Source organism: Mchenga conophoros, linkage group LG20 (assembly GCF_057382185.1).
Source record: "Mchenga conophoros isolate Kocher_MC1m ecotype Shallow Benthic linkage group LG20, M_conophoros_male_GT1.1, whole genome shotgun sequence".
In the NCBI taxonomy this organism is placed as follows: domain Eukaryota; kingdom Metazoa; phylum Chordata; class Actinopteri; order Cichliformes; family Cichlidae; genus Mchenga; species Mchenga conophoros.
The window spans coordinates 8,567,899-8,582,623 of NC_140545.1; the positions used below are offsets into that span (position 1 = coordinate 8,567,899).

Below are 14,725 nucleotides of genomic sequence, written 5' to 3' on the forward strand. Positions count from 1 at the left end.
TGCCAGACTTCTTCACTTACTCACCGTTGCTCCTCTTTAATTGCAAGTTAGTTCATTTGTTAAAAACGCGCAAATTCATATTAATTCCTTTGTTCACTTGCACTTTTGCTCACACTCCAGCTCATTTACTCAGTGACTTATTTATTGACCCAATCGGCCTTTTTTAATGATTTTTCTTTTTAATCTTCAGTTTAAATTGAGTGTGACAGGGGCGGACTGAGATAACAATTCAGCCCAGGACCTCATCCTAGGACATTATGTCTATCCTACATTAAAAGAGCAGTTATTATGATCATATGTAAGTTAAGAACGTAATATTGGGTTTTAAATTTCAAATATTGTGAATTATGAGTTTTGTTGTTACAATATTAAACATGGCCAAAGTCATAAATACTGAGGTCAGTGTGTGTACAAGCTGAAGCTTCAGACTGCTCCAAATGCTCTGGCTCAGATCGTTTCTTCTAGTCTTGGACCTGTATGATGTCACTGAGAACAGATATCCTTAATATAGTTATCTCACGCCCACAGCTCTACTACGAGTGACTCATTCACTCAGCCATGTTCATCCCTTCACTTCCTCCATCACTTATTTCTTGATTGTTTGCTTTAATTTACTCATTCCTCTTACTTCCTTCTTTGCTCAATGGATCCCTCACTCGCTCATCCAAAATGACATCAAGTGGAATATGTATAAACCGTGATCATTGCTGGTATCAGAACAGTGTAAATAGGGTAGGAGGTCACACACAGTCCCCAGCCAGCATTCATCTACTAATGTTTTGTGACAGAATACAAACACAGCACTATCCAGGTCCTTAAAACAACAATGCTGCACTCGTTTCTTTTCCTCTTCCCTTTCTTTGTGTTCAAAAGGCTTTGATCATTAACATCAGTATCTTTACTGCCTCCCTAAAAGGGTTTTATTCTTTTATCCCGAAGCTAAGAGAGAAATACACACAAACAATCAACAAAGTGTGAAAAAAATATCTTAAAATATTAATTTAAGAAAAATACAAAACAAAACAGGAATTCAGTTTAATCTCGTTCTTCAGCGCATCTCACGGCTGCGTGATGAACAAGTTATGCTGAGAAGCTGACGGAGGCTGATCCTGTGGCATATGTCATCAGGAGAGACAGCACATTTGCGAAGCAGTAAGACAATTTAATGGGATATCAGGGATATCTGACTCTTCCTGTCAGAGTCATGCACGCTCTCGATTCCCGGCTCGATAGATTTTTAATTGTGCAAAATTGCTATGGCAACTTGGACTGCACTTAGCCTGGATCCTGCCAATCAAACTGTGTTTGCAGTGCTGTGATATTGATCTCTGCTTATAACTACACGCAGTTCCCATTCTACCAAGAAAAATGCCTAAAACAAAACGCCAGTTTTACGCCAAACGCTAACAACAGTCTGGAAAAATGGCAACCATGGTGACTGATACAAAAATTAGATATGACATCACATTAAAGATTATCCTCAGCAGCCCATCTTTGAAAGTTTTCACTGCTCAGTTGTGTTTTCGTTTCCACAGAAAGTCCCCATTACACAGAAAACATGTCTTTCTCACTACACTTTGAAAATGTGTTAGGCCAACATCAGTCTGTTATCTCGCATTCTATCAGGTAAATGTAACCTGAATAACAGCTCGATTTCGATCAATATTTCTCTTTTATCTGTCTATACTACTCTTTTTTGGCTTTGTCTCCAGTAAATCATTGTGTCAGCATGGCATACATGCACATGGGATGGGTTTCAGACTTAAAAATACTTTTTAAAACATGTATCTTTGATAAGGACAAAAGAAAGACGCAAAAGGAAAAGGTAGAAGTAATGCAAAGAGCTCAGCCAAGTGGCATGCAGCCTTGTCATCCCACTTTCTCACTCACTTACAAACCTGTGGCGTTGGACTCCTTATCGTCACAATATTTTTTACACTGAATAAAGCTGCAGAGCAACCTAAACTGACTGCAAACACACACTCACACACATGCACCCTCCCTCCCTTCTCTCACTTTTTTCCCTTCATGGTCTCTTACCCGTGACGGAGATCAGCATGGGAGCCACCAGCGGCCTGTTGTTATCCAGTTTTCGGCTCAGTCGGATCTCTCCGCTGGTGTGATTCAGGAGCAGCAGGTGAAGCTCATTCCCCCTTTCGATGGTGTAGTACAGTCTGTCTGACACGTCAGGATCGTGGGCAGGTACCCTCCCTATTACCCCGGTGGGGAAACTGTTGGACCGATTGGACACAAAGTTGTTGAAAATGATTTGAAAGTCTTGTAGAGTTGGCCTGTTGTCGTTCTGGTCCACCAATCGGATTCGGACAGTAGCACGGCTGACTAAAGGTGCTGACGTGGCCTGGACCACAATGACATACTCGTTGCGTGTCTCATAGTCAAGATCAATGAGTGACGTGAGCTCTCCTGAAAAGATGTCCATCTGGAAGATCTCTGGGATGTTGCCCTCTACAATTTGGTACATGATCTGAGCATTGGCACCCTCATCAGGGTCGGTGGCTGTTATCTGTGCCACCACAGAACCCACAGCACTGTTTTCTTTTACTAAAACCTCAAAGTCATCAGCGGGGAATACAGGGGCGTTGTCATTCACATCGAGGACTGTCACCTGGATGTGGACAGGAGTTTGCTGAGAGGGTACACCGCGATCAACAGCGTAAGCAGTGAGCTCATAGAATGGCACGTTCTCGCGATCCAAACGTCTGCTATTTCGGACGATCCCAGATTTTGGTTCAATGGTAAAGTCTCCACCCCCATCCTCACCGTTTTGGAAGGTGTATTGAACACGACCGTTGGCGTGTGCATCCCGATCGGTGGCTGAGATTTGGAGAATACTGGTGTAGGAAGGGGCATCTTCACTCACTGTTCCCTGATACCTGGGACTGAGGAACTGAGGAGCGTTGTCATTGACATCATTAACATTCACCTCAACGTATGTCGTGTCGGATTTCTGCGGTATGCCGTTGTCTTTGGCTGTTATAGCCAACGTGTAGGTCATCTGGTCTTCATAGTCAAGCTCTGCCTGGAGTGTTATGGCTCCTGTTGCTGGGTCGATGCGAAATTGCGGGATATTGTCCTCGAGGAAGTACGTGATTCGAGCATTCTCGCCAACATCGTCGTCTGTGGCACTGATCACGACTATGGTGCTTCCAGGTGGCTGGTCCTCGTTCACACTAACAGAGTAATGGGCGCTTTGGAAAACAGGGCGGTGTGTGTTGGCGTCTGTGATGTTGACGTGCACCTGACAGGTGTCATGGAGGGTTCTGTCTGAGGCAGTGACAGTGAGAACGTAGCGCCGCTCCTGTTTGTAGTCCAGTGGGAGAGCTAGAGAGAGAAGCCCACCCCCTCCCGCCGTGCTGATAGCAAAGCGGTTTCTGGTGTTTCCTCCTGTTATCTGGTAGGTCACGGCACTGTTGACGTCACGATCGACAGCTGTGACAGTCACTACGCTGGTGCCAACCGCTGCGTCCTCGTTCAGTCTGACATAGTACTCCTTTTGGAGGAACTCAGGGCGGTTGTCATTAACATCCATCACTGTTATAGTCACACTGGCTGTAGCGGAAAGAGGGGGCATGCCATAATCCCTGGCCTCCACACCAAAAAAGTAGTGCTCCACAGATTCTCTATCAAGAATAGACTTTACGGTGACCCAGCCTGTTGCGGCATTGATAACAAATGGGGTGTCAGAGCTTGTGCCAGTTAGCCTGTACTCCAGACGAGCATTGTCACCAGAATCTGTATCAATGGCCTGGATGTGGAGGATTGAACTACCAATCGGAGCGCTCTCAAGCACTGATGCCTGAAATGGTGTGGAGACAAAGATGGGCGGATTGTCGTTGACGTCTGTCACTTGGACGCTGACAATCCCAGTGTTGTTAGAAAGAGGTGGCCGCCCGTTGTCCTGTGCACGAACGCGGAGCGTGTACTCTCGTTCGGCCTCATAGTCTAGTGGTGCCACCACCTGGATCTCACCAGTGACGCTGTCAATGGAAAACTGCCCACGGCTGTTGCCACTGATGATGTTGTAGTGAACAACAGCATTACTATCTTTGTCCCGGTCTGTGGCGCTGACACGGAGAATTTCAGAATGAGGCCTGACATTCTCCTTCACTGCCACCACATAGCGTTTCTCACTGAACTGTGGCACATTGTCATTTTCATCCAGCACGGTGATGAAAACTTTAACGGTAGCAGAGCGGGGCCCCGGATCTTTCCCCTGGTCGCTGGCTTCCACCTGCAGGGTGTAGTGTTCATTCGTTTCCCGGTCCACTGACCCACGGGTTGTAATGAGGCCAGAGCGAGGGTCAATCTCAAAGGCCGCCCGTGCCATTGTAGCTGAATCACCAACAAACCGGTAACGAATATTGGCATTGGATGGGGAGTCTGAATCAGTCGCTCTCAGCTGTAGTATGGGATAGCCTTCCTCCACATTCTCCCTAATCGTCTCCCTGTACTCTGACTGCTCAAATATAGGAGAGTGATCATTCCGGTCTGAAACAGTGATGGACACCATTGTGGTGCCAGAGAGGCGAGGGGAGCCATGATCAGTCGCTGTGACCCGGAAGTAATGTAGGTCCATATGCTCTCGGTCAAGAATCTGAGTGGAGGTGATGAGGCCGGTGTCTGGGTGAATGTGGAAGTAGTCGGATGATCGACTGTTCATCAACGGAGCCATTGTGTAGCTCAGCCTGCCTGCATCTCCTCCATCTGGGTCTGAGGCGGACATGATGATCACTGATGTGCCAGGCGGCTGGTTTTCAGCCACATGTACTTGGTAGGTGTACTGGGAGAAATGGGGATGCCTATTGGCTGCACGTTTCGAGCGAGACCATGGCATGAAAATCTTTCTCTCAGTCTCTCCCTGTGAGGTATCATCATCTGCTACGATTATCAGTCGTTCCAGGCTCCTCTCTCCCCTTGAACTGTGCTTTTTCTTTTCCTTCCCCTCCACCTCCCCTCTGCCTCCTCCCTGGTGGCTTTCATCCCCCTGGCTTTCTTTCTTCCCTATTTTGCTATCTGGCTGTGTGATGGTGGTGCTACTGCCCCTGTCCTGACCCTTCTCTCCCTTTGCCTCATTCTCCTCTGCCTGGCTTGCCTTTGTTATTCTCCTTCCCCTCTCCCACTCCTCCTCCTCTGCCCCTGTTTCTCTCCCTCCCATCAGCCGCGCCTCTCTCTGGCCCTCCCCCACCTGTAATTTTCCTCCCCAAACAGAGGCAACAGCAACAGCGGACCCCTCAAAGCCCTCTTCCTCCCTCTGCCTTTCTCCTTTATCTCCCATCTGCCGCCCCGTTGCCTGTCCGACACCTTCGGGCTCTAGTGGCACTTGCTTACCGGGTTTTAATTGCATATGTGCACCGTCCTCGCGCGCGGTAGCTGAGCAGTCAGTGGAAATGCTACCAGAGCATCCTGGGTGAGCCATCGCTCTCTGTGCGCTTTCCCACTGCGTTTGACCAGGCCACAGCGAATTTTCTATTTCAGACTCATATCTATTTCCCCCGCCGCCTCTCTCCTCTTCCTCATTATTATTATTATTATTGTTATTATTATTATTATTATTATTATTATTATTATTATTATTATTAGTGTTGGACTTGCTCCACAAAAACACGCGCTCAGCGTCTGGAGGAGCTGTCCGTCGTGCTGAAAGCTCCTCTACACGGGGGGAGTGTAGCGAACGCGCAGACCATGTGGTCAGGTTAACTGCCGAGACGAGCGACAGGTACTCTGCTGCAGGCTGCACTGCTGCTTCAGAGTGACTGGGAGATGTAGCGGGAAACTTAGCAGGCGAGGAAAAGCCTGAGTCACCGGCAGACTGTGTCTCTGAAGTTGCTCTCACTTTTCCAGCAGACAGACTGAGCGCTGTGACTCGTCTCCCACTTTCCCAGCTCTCGTCTGTTTCTGTTTGAGTGGGCGCTGTTTCAGTAACTTCAGAGCCAGAGTATTCAGAGTATTTTGACGCGTTTTGGGGGACTGTGGTTTTGTTGGATGGGGACTGCTGGCAGGGCGTCTCTGAAATAATGCTGCTGAGGGCAATTTGGATGAGGCGCTTCCTCGGAGCTATGCCTCCCTCGGGTGTCGTAAATTCAGCTAAATATCCACCCCCCATTTCTTCTCTGTCTAAACAACCAGAGCCACCACTGGGACCCACCCTGTCCGCCCTGCTCTCTCTCCGGGTTTGACTGCTCTGCCCCTCGGTTCCTGGTGCTGATTTCCCCCGCTGAAGCTCATTATCAGTACTACACGAGAGCTTCAGTATCAGAAAAGCCAAACCATTATCCGGATAATTAGATAAATGAATGTGTTTGCTGCTGTGGCTCATCCCTCCCCCTCTCCCATCATTTACCTCTCTTTCCTTCCTTTCATGAATAACTCTGGCACGCTTAGACCTTGCTTCACAGAGAGGAGGTAACCAACAACCTAGATTGCTAATCTCCTCCAGCGCGCTACACCTGTATGCTTCCCTCCCCTCATCTCCCCCACCTCTCGGCCCTCCTCCATTCTCTCTAATGCACCCCGTCAAACTGCTATCGTCACCCCTCTCCCTGCTTCTGTTGGGATCGATAACATTATGCCAGCCCAAATGAGAACAATTACCAGCCCTCCTGTTCACGCTGACTGAGCCATCCCAGCGCTTCGCCTTGTTGCCGTTCCTGTAAACTAGCTGTTGCTGAATGTTGTGAAAATTACACACGCAATCCAATTGAGATGCCCGGACACAGTCTGGATTGTTGGTAAAAGTAGGTTTGAATGTGTTTGAAGCATCAGCTTGGGGTGAAATGTATCCAGAAAGAGAATGAATGCAGTGAGAGAAACCAGCTGGGACGAGGCCAGGTGAGGGAGTGCTGGCCACGGAGAGGGGTGGTTTGTAGGGGCACGGCCAGTGTGTCGGGGAGCACCATGCAGCAAGCAGTCTCTTCACCTCAGGAGCCCTCTCCCTCACCTCTCCCCCTCTCCTCCCTCCACTTCCGGGTGCCCCGTTCAGGCCAGAGGCGTGCACAAAGGCTCCGGCGGCACCACGTTTGGCGAGGTGTGGTCGCGACGCCGGCCACCGTTGCGCGCACGCTCTAGTCCTTTGTACTGCCCGTTTTTTACCGTTTTGAACCAGCGAGGGGGTGGAAACAGGTGAAGTGGGAGGTGAAACAACGCCCTTTCTGCCCAGCCTTCCTCTTTCCACTCTCTCTCCTCCACCGACGCCATCGGAGTTCAACCTGCTCCTAATACCGGGGTGGAGTTGGAGAGTAGGTGGCGATGGAGCCGGAGGGCGGTCTGCAGTCTTCCAAAACGTCCCGACTCCTTTCGGTCCTTCTTTCCGCCTCCCCTTCGCTCCATAGCGCAGATATCCTCTCAGCGTCTCTCCCGCGCGCTGCACTCCCGAGCATCCCTCTCTCTGTATCCGCTCCACGGTCCACCTGCTTGGGCGTAGATTCCAGCTGCCCCTCGGCGACTCCCTTGCCTCCTCGCACTGGTGTTGCTGTTGCTGCTGGCTCACTTTACCGGCGTCTCGATAGCAGAGGCCCGGGATCCATCTGTTGGAAACTCCTCCTGTATTCACCGTCCCCGGGGTGAAGGCGAACAAAGGGCCGAGGAGAAGCAGGTGGAGTGCCAGAGATGAGAGCAGGAGCGGGGTAAAGCCCGGTAGCGGTGCAGCCATTTAGTCTTCTCCTTTCTCTGTGTCTCCCCTCCTTTCTCCCTCTTCCACCTCTGCCTATTCTCTCTTTCTCTCTCACGAGTGTGCCTTCCCTTCTCCCCCGTTACTTCTCTCTGTCCTTCGTTCCGGCTATGTGGCCAGTTCCAGGACCGCCAGCACCGCCCGACACCTTCCCCCAGGCTCCCCCGTCTCTCTGTCGGCCTGGAGAGTTGGCATCTACCCGCTGTGGTCCGTGGAGCTGGAGGTCTGAGCGTTAGGAGCGGCGCGGCAGCAGCATCTCTCCTCCCGTTCATTCACATCCAACATGGCTCACACACTCACACCGACTGACTGACTGGCTGGCTCACACACTAGCCTTCAGAGTGTGTGTGTGAGTCCGCATGTATGTGTGTGCGCGCTCCTCTAGCAGTGGCTGTGGCAAGCTACTATCCACCCATCCACACACACTCACACAATCACGCTCTCCTCCTCTCTCCTTTTCCACCCCTCCCCCTATTTCTTGCATCTCTATAGCCCCTCTCTCTCTCTCTCTGATAATGGTTGGCTCCGGTGCGCAGGGCTGTTACACAGCACCCGCGGCGGTCGCCATGTCCACAACTGGAATATGAGCTAGAAAAAAACCCTTATCTTACACAATCTCGCCGTCATCGCCGTATCAGCTGCCGTACTGTCGTCCTAACACATTTCCCCCCAGGTCTGTCACCTTTCACCTTCTAGGACTTCAGCAATGAAGTCCTAGAAATTAGACTTTGAATTTATTTCATTTTTCATGCTAAAAAAGAGAAATTTATACGAGCAGTTTTGGATGGATTATAGAAGAAAAAGTAATTTTTAGAAACTTTACTGCAAGGGATAAGACTGTTCAGTCTAGTCCTTCTGTAATAAATCATTTTGCTTCATTGATATATTCGGGATGTTTCATTTCCTGGAAATACATCAATTTCTCCGTTTTTTCTTCTTCTCCATTTGCATGTGCTTTGGTCTCACCCGGTCAAGCAGCATCTTATATTCTAGTGCGGTGATGTAAGCTTAGGTTAGCTCAAGGAAAAGTGACGTCATCTCTCTCTTGCATCCACGAGTAATTCACAGATACACACACACACAGAGAGAGAGAGAGAGAGAGAGAGAGAGAAAGAGGGGGGAGTCCCTGAGGTGTCACCGCCACTTTTTACTCTAAGATTATTGTGACGATATCAGTGTTAAAGGCACATGCGCGCAATCCGACAACATTCCTAATTTAACACTAATTCGCTCATGGTTAAATGGGCAGATCCATTTCCTGATACTTATTGAGAAAAAAAATTATGCAAATATGCTGGCTACAAATTTCCCCTATCTACTCACCATCTTCCCATTCAGTACCAATTTGTAATGCCGGCTGGGTGGTGCAGTTTTTCTAATGACACGGATGAAGCTGAATGTGATTTATTCCTGTTGATGGGAGGAGATGCACAAGGCGTGTCAGTCTGTTCTGGCATCAGCGCCCAGAAAAGAAAAAAAAAAGGCATCCAAAATCTGAGCCCTATGGTGCTGCCAGCATCTGTGGATGCATGCGCATTCACACGTCCTTGCCTTCCTTGAGTCTGTATGTTACACTGATTTCTATTACATTTGATAGAAGGTGATAGAAAGATGAGGGGAAATCCCCAAACCGGAGCAATTCTTTCATTTCTCATTCCCTTGAGGTTTTAGTCGTGTAGTCTTGTCTGACTCAGTGGTTCTCAACATGGTATGAAAATAATTTTTCCATCAGTTGAAAAATATCCTGCAATATTAAATAAAATTGCACATGTGCAGATGGGGAATGCTTAGCAAATATAGCATATTAAGTCACCTGTGTGAGACAACCTCAATTCAATTCTTTCCAACAGTCCAGCAGCTGGTCTTCTCATCTCCCAGATGTTGTTTAAAAAACAACAACAACAACAACAACAACAACAATGGCCCTGCTCCAACTTTTTTGAGATATGTTACTGCCATCAAAATCAACATGAGCCAATGTTTTTCTTAACATGATAATTTTCTCCACGTTAAACATAATACTGTGAATAAAATGCAAGTTTATAAGATTTGCAAGTCAGTTCATTCTGTTTTAATTGGCATTTTGGGCAGTGAGAGTGGGAACTAGATTTATTTTATTTTGCAAAGGAATCCCTGCCCTAAAACGTTTGATGAGCCCTGGTCTTAGCATGCAAAATGTAAAATGAGAATCCACCCTTACATGAAGCTCAGGCATAACTGAACCTCCTTTTTGATTTTTGTTCTTATTTAACTAGACAGCATTTAATATATTGGACTTTTATAAGGCAACTGGAGAAACGGGTGTTAAGAATGACTGACCAAAGGTAATATAGAGATATGAATTAATCTGTGATACTAGTGAAACAGCTGTGTCAACCATCTATGTGCATGCAACATTGTTTTCTAATTGTTCTGACTTACTGTTATTATTCAGTTAGAATACGTAGTACAGGACGTTACATTCAAAGTGGGCATGATGTAACATGATTACACCTCAGTTATAACAGACACACACAAACACACTGGTCAAATATCGTAATGAGCTGTCTTTCCTCTTTAAGCTGAGATGTAACCGCAGCTGTGTAAATCAAATACAAATGTCACAGATAACGTTCCTGCAGTGAATGTGGGTTTATCCGTCTGTGTGTGGCTCAGTCAGCCTGGAGCCTTGCCTCTCTTTTTCTTTCTTTCCTTTTGTCCTCAAAGCTGATAGAAGCTTGGAGCACCGCCACAGCAATATGGTACTCTGAAATGCATATTCTCATTTTCCAGAAAAGATTTGGATGCACTAAAAAATAAACAAAAAAAGAAAAGAAAAGTCCTCTCCCTCCCTCTCTGGGTGTCAGCAGCTTGCCTCCACCCTCGCGCTCTGGTCCCTGGGATTTGCTGCCATTTTTTTTTTCTGTCGTGCTTCCAACATCCTCACACGCCAGTGTCAGTGAGTGTGATTACTGTGGAATGTAGGTTATTGTGGCGCAGGCTGGCGGCGTTAACAGGATTTGGAAGGGGAACGTGTCGGGGGAGCATGAGGATGTCTAGACAAGTTGTGACTAGGCAGCGTGAGAAACAGTGTGACAGGTATTATGCAGTTTACCCATTCAGCAATGACAGTTTAGATGTAATGATAGCTTTTTCAGAAACACCGCGGAAGCTTCTCTTTGCTACCCGTCAGTGAAGGTCAGAGGTCAAAGTGGCCCATGGCGCACTTAATCAGGGCAGGTGGTTGCCGACATGGGAGACTGAGCCTCCAATTAAAGCGAGGTCTTTTTTTTTTTTTTTGCTGCACTGTCACCAAAACTACAGAAACTGAAATAGCATATTGTTACAGCATTCCTCGCTAGGAAATTACCACACTAAGGCTGTTACAGTTTTAATTTCAGTCACTGCAGCACAATTACCAGTAATTAAATCTTATTGTTATCCTCTTTCAGTGTGAGAATGCAGCTCAGTTATGCAAAAGCTATGTTATATTTCCCGTGTCTGCAGCTGACAAAAGAAGAAGTCTGCAGATTTCAAAGAAAACATTAACCGTTTAACACTAAATTCTTAAATTGAAATTTTATTGTCCTAAAACTGGGCCAGACTATAAAATCGCTGGTAATTAGGGATCTTTGTTTTCAGAATGAAGCAATCTGAGGCATTCAAATTTTTGGCGGCATGAGAGTTTGCGCTTGAGATATTAAGACGTAACCACTTTTAGAGCACACACTACAAAGTAACAGAGCTCTTTGATAGGCTAATATTAAAGTGTGCATGTACAGCTCATCTTATACTCTCTATGCCAATACCATGGGAGGTGCCATTTAAAAAGCATATTTCACGTAAATAAAAATTCCCTTCACATTATAACTATTTAATCCCGATTTGCCCTTGAAAGACTTTGAGGTATTAATAGCCTCCAGTTTATCAGGGCACATAAAATCCAGACAGCAGTGAATCCACCGAGGAACATTTTCTGGCATGAAGTAATTCTGGGTCCTATTCTTGAGGATAGACAGTCAATTATATCGACTCTAATAACAGCAGAATGTGAAAACTTGAACAGCCTGTTGGTTTAGAAACTTGCTGAGATGTAAACAGACCCCGGCTGAATACCAAAATAAAATTATTTGCCCATTAAACAACAAAGATCTCATTTGCACCGAGGAGTACACCATCAACCAAGGACATAATCCTAATATATATAGGAGGGGACAGCCACACTCTTCGACTCCAAAATATTCTGAGATAATAAAAATCTATTTTCAAAAATCGAAAGCGAGGATAGAAACATTATTCACTTCCTGTCATGGTATGCAATGGTAAATGGTAAATAGCCTGTATTTGTATAGCGCTTTACTGGTCCCTAAGGACCCCAAAGCGCTTTACACATCCAGTCATCCACCCATTCACACACACATTCACACACTGGTGATGGCAAGCTACACTGTAGCCACAGCCACCTTGGGGCGCACTGACAGAGGCGAGGCTGTCGAACACTGGCACCACCAGGCCCTCTGACCACCACCAGTAGGCAAACTGTGGGGATGTTCCATGTCCTCGCTTCCTAGTGTCCGTGAACCCCGTGCTCGCTGCCCTCTTGTTTCCGCACTCTTCCTGGGGAATCTCAGAACACTTTCCATGTGGCAAGCTCACACTCACTGAATGACTAGCTGGGAAACTGATGCGAAGTCTCACACCATGATCCAGCATTGATAGGAGCTCAGCCACACTGCTAAGTAGCTTCCCCGACGAACCTTGATCAGCTGCAGGTGTGTGATTATGCCTCCATAGCAGGAACAACCCTCCAGGCCTGGTGTCCCAGGAAAACCAGGATGGACGGACGGACACACGCGCACATGCACTCACGCGCACACACACACACACACACACACACACACACACACACACACACACACACACACACACACACACACTGCTACTTTGGCCAGAAGAAGAGATCCACTTAAACAGGCCTCAGTTTTAGCTTTACCAGAGTTTAAGAACAGTAAAAAGTCGCACTTTGGGAAAAACAAAGCATCATGTCAGGAGTCATCACTGATAAACACTGACATAATGATCATAATGATCATTCCAACAAAATCTCCCAGGAAATACCAGAAAATGTCACAGCTGAGTAATGAACGAAAAGTCCCCGAGGTCATGTGAAAATTCCAGTTCATGAAATTTCTTGTTTTTGTACGTAACATACAGGAAATGCTTCTCCCTAAGCAGAATGACCCTGGGTCCCAAGACCTGGGTCCTTGACATAACACCCTCCCCCCCCCCCCTCCCCCCTCTGAGGGCCGGCTCCTGATGCAAAAAAAGACCAACTAATCCAATAACAAAGTTCAACAACCCAGGGTGGATAGTGTGGGGTCCAGGACCGAGGGCCAGAAACCAATTTTCTCAAGCTAACGAAAAGAATCTCAGTTCAACATTTCAGATGCCTGACCGCGCTTCCAGCAGTGGTAACAAAACAGATCAAGCGGTTGACCCGGTGGGTGGCAACAATAACAAATCACCTCAGGTGGCCTGCCCCGGGTCCGGCAGCAGCGAGACAGTTCTGGTGGCCCACACACACACACACACACACACACACACACACACACACACACACACACACACACACACAAGAACAAAGGGACAGCAGCACACACACATGACCATCCAAAATAAACAAGTCCATAGCCTGCTCATGAACCCTGGGTCCCCAGACCCAGGTCCCTAATGAAAGTTAAGCTTCATTAATGTTGCCACCAGTTGTTGATGTTGAGAAAGTTAACACCATACTTCAGCCAGAGCAGGCATGAAAAAAATTGTTTTGATGGGTTTTTTTTCCTTTAAGTAAATGATATTTTCTCTTAAAGGTGTACGACAGCCATTTCTACTGTCAGTTCAGGTGAAATAGTGTTATTCAATCCATCTCCAACACAGAGCTGTCATAGTAAAGTTACCTGGAAAGTTAATAACCTGGAGATTCAGCCAGCAACTAAGAACAGGCTTATTGTAAATGTAATGTTTTCACTCTGTTTTATCTCTGAGAAATCCCACGTGTAGCCTGAATGACGTTTCAGTCATTTACTGTATGTTGCCATGCATGTATAATTTATGTAACTTGCAGAGGTCCTATAGAAGACCTATGACACTCACACTTACTGTTGACCCACTTTGACTCTGTGGTTACAGCCTTGGTACGGTATTGGCTAATTAACAGTTTATTGCTCAGAGACTCTAATGAAGAGCGAGTGACCTGACAAACCCTCATTAAACCTAAACAACACACTGGAAGTACAAAAACACACATTCCTAGAGGAGTGCGTGAACTACCAAAAAGGTGGACTTCTAGTGATAACTCCGTGTGTTCAGCCCTCAGTAATATTCAGTCTTATTACATCACAGATATTAAGACCTTGAAGAATCCCCAGTCCACCCTTGAAAACGACATTATAAATAGCTCTGGCTGTCAAATCAAATCAAAATCTGACGTAAATCAGCGGCGGCCGATTCCTGCTTCTTTGTTGCTCTAATTAAGCAAACACAAATGATTCGGCATGCCTCATTAAATAAACACAAAATTTTAAAAATCGTGTTTACATTTTATTTGATAATTCCTTTTTATTTCTCTAATGACAGCCTAATAGGATTTACCATTCACATTCTTGCATGTGCAACTGTTTTGTGTACCTTTATTTTTATTCTCAGCAACTGGACAGATTAATTAGGTGAAGTCTAATTGACGGAGCGCTGAGTGACAGTGTGGAGGGAGTGCTGTGCCACTTACAGCTATTTATAATGGATCAGAGAGGAGGTACTGGCTATAAACACTAAACGAAAATGACTGACAGACAGATACTACAGGACCCAGTGGGACACTGACATCAGAGAGAGGTAGAGAGAGGTCGATGGCAGGAGGGTGGAAGGGTTGAGAAAGGGGCAGAATGATAAGCTGCTGTAACGCATAAATCTTGAAAAATTTCTGTGGGATTTTTTTTCTTTTCCCCCGGAGGTTTCCTTCTGCCCACACTGGCTATTATCTGTGAAATAGCTAAGCTAACA

The 14,725-nt window shown here is 46.6% G+C and overlaps 1 protein-coding gene across 3 annotated transcripts in view; it reads right to left on the bottom strand.

Moving 5' to 3' along the window:
- Positions 1–8,103, bottom strand: part of celsr3 (cadherin, EGF LAG seven-pass G-type receptor 3) — a 119,958-nt gene extending 111,855 nt beyond the window's left edge. For all 3 annotated transcript variants that reach the window (XM_085259583.1, XM_085259584.1, XM_085259582.1), the window contains exon 1: positions 2,041–8,103. In XM_085259583.1, coding sequence (XP_085115709.1) covers positions 2,041–7,669 — 5,629 coding nt within the window. In that variant the 5' untranslated portion in view covers positions 7,670–8,103. The remainder of the gene's footprint in view (positions 1–2,040) is intronic.
- Positions 8,104–14,725: the final 6,622 nt, after the last annotated feature.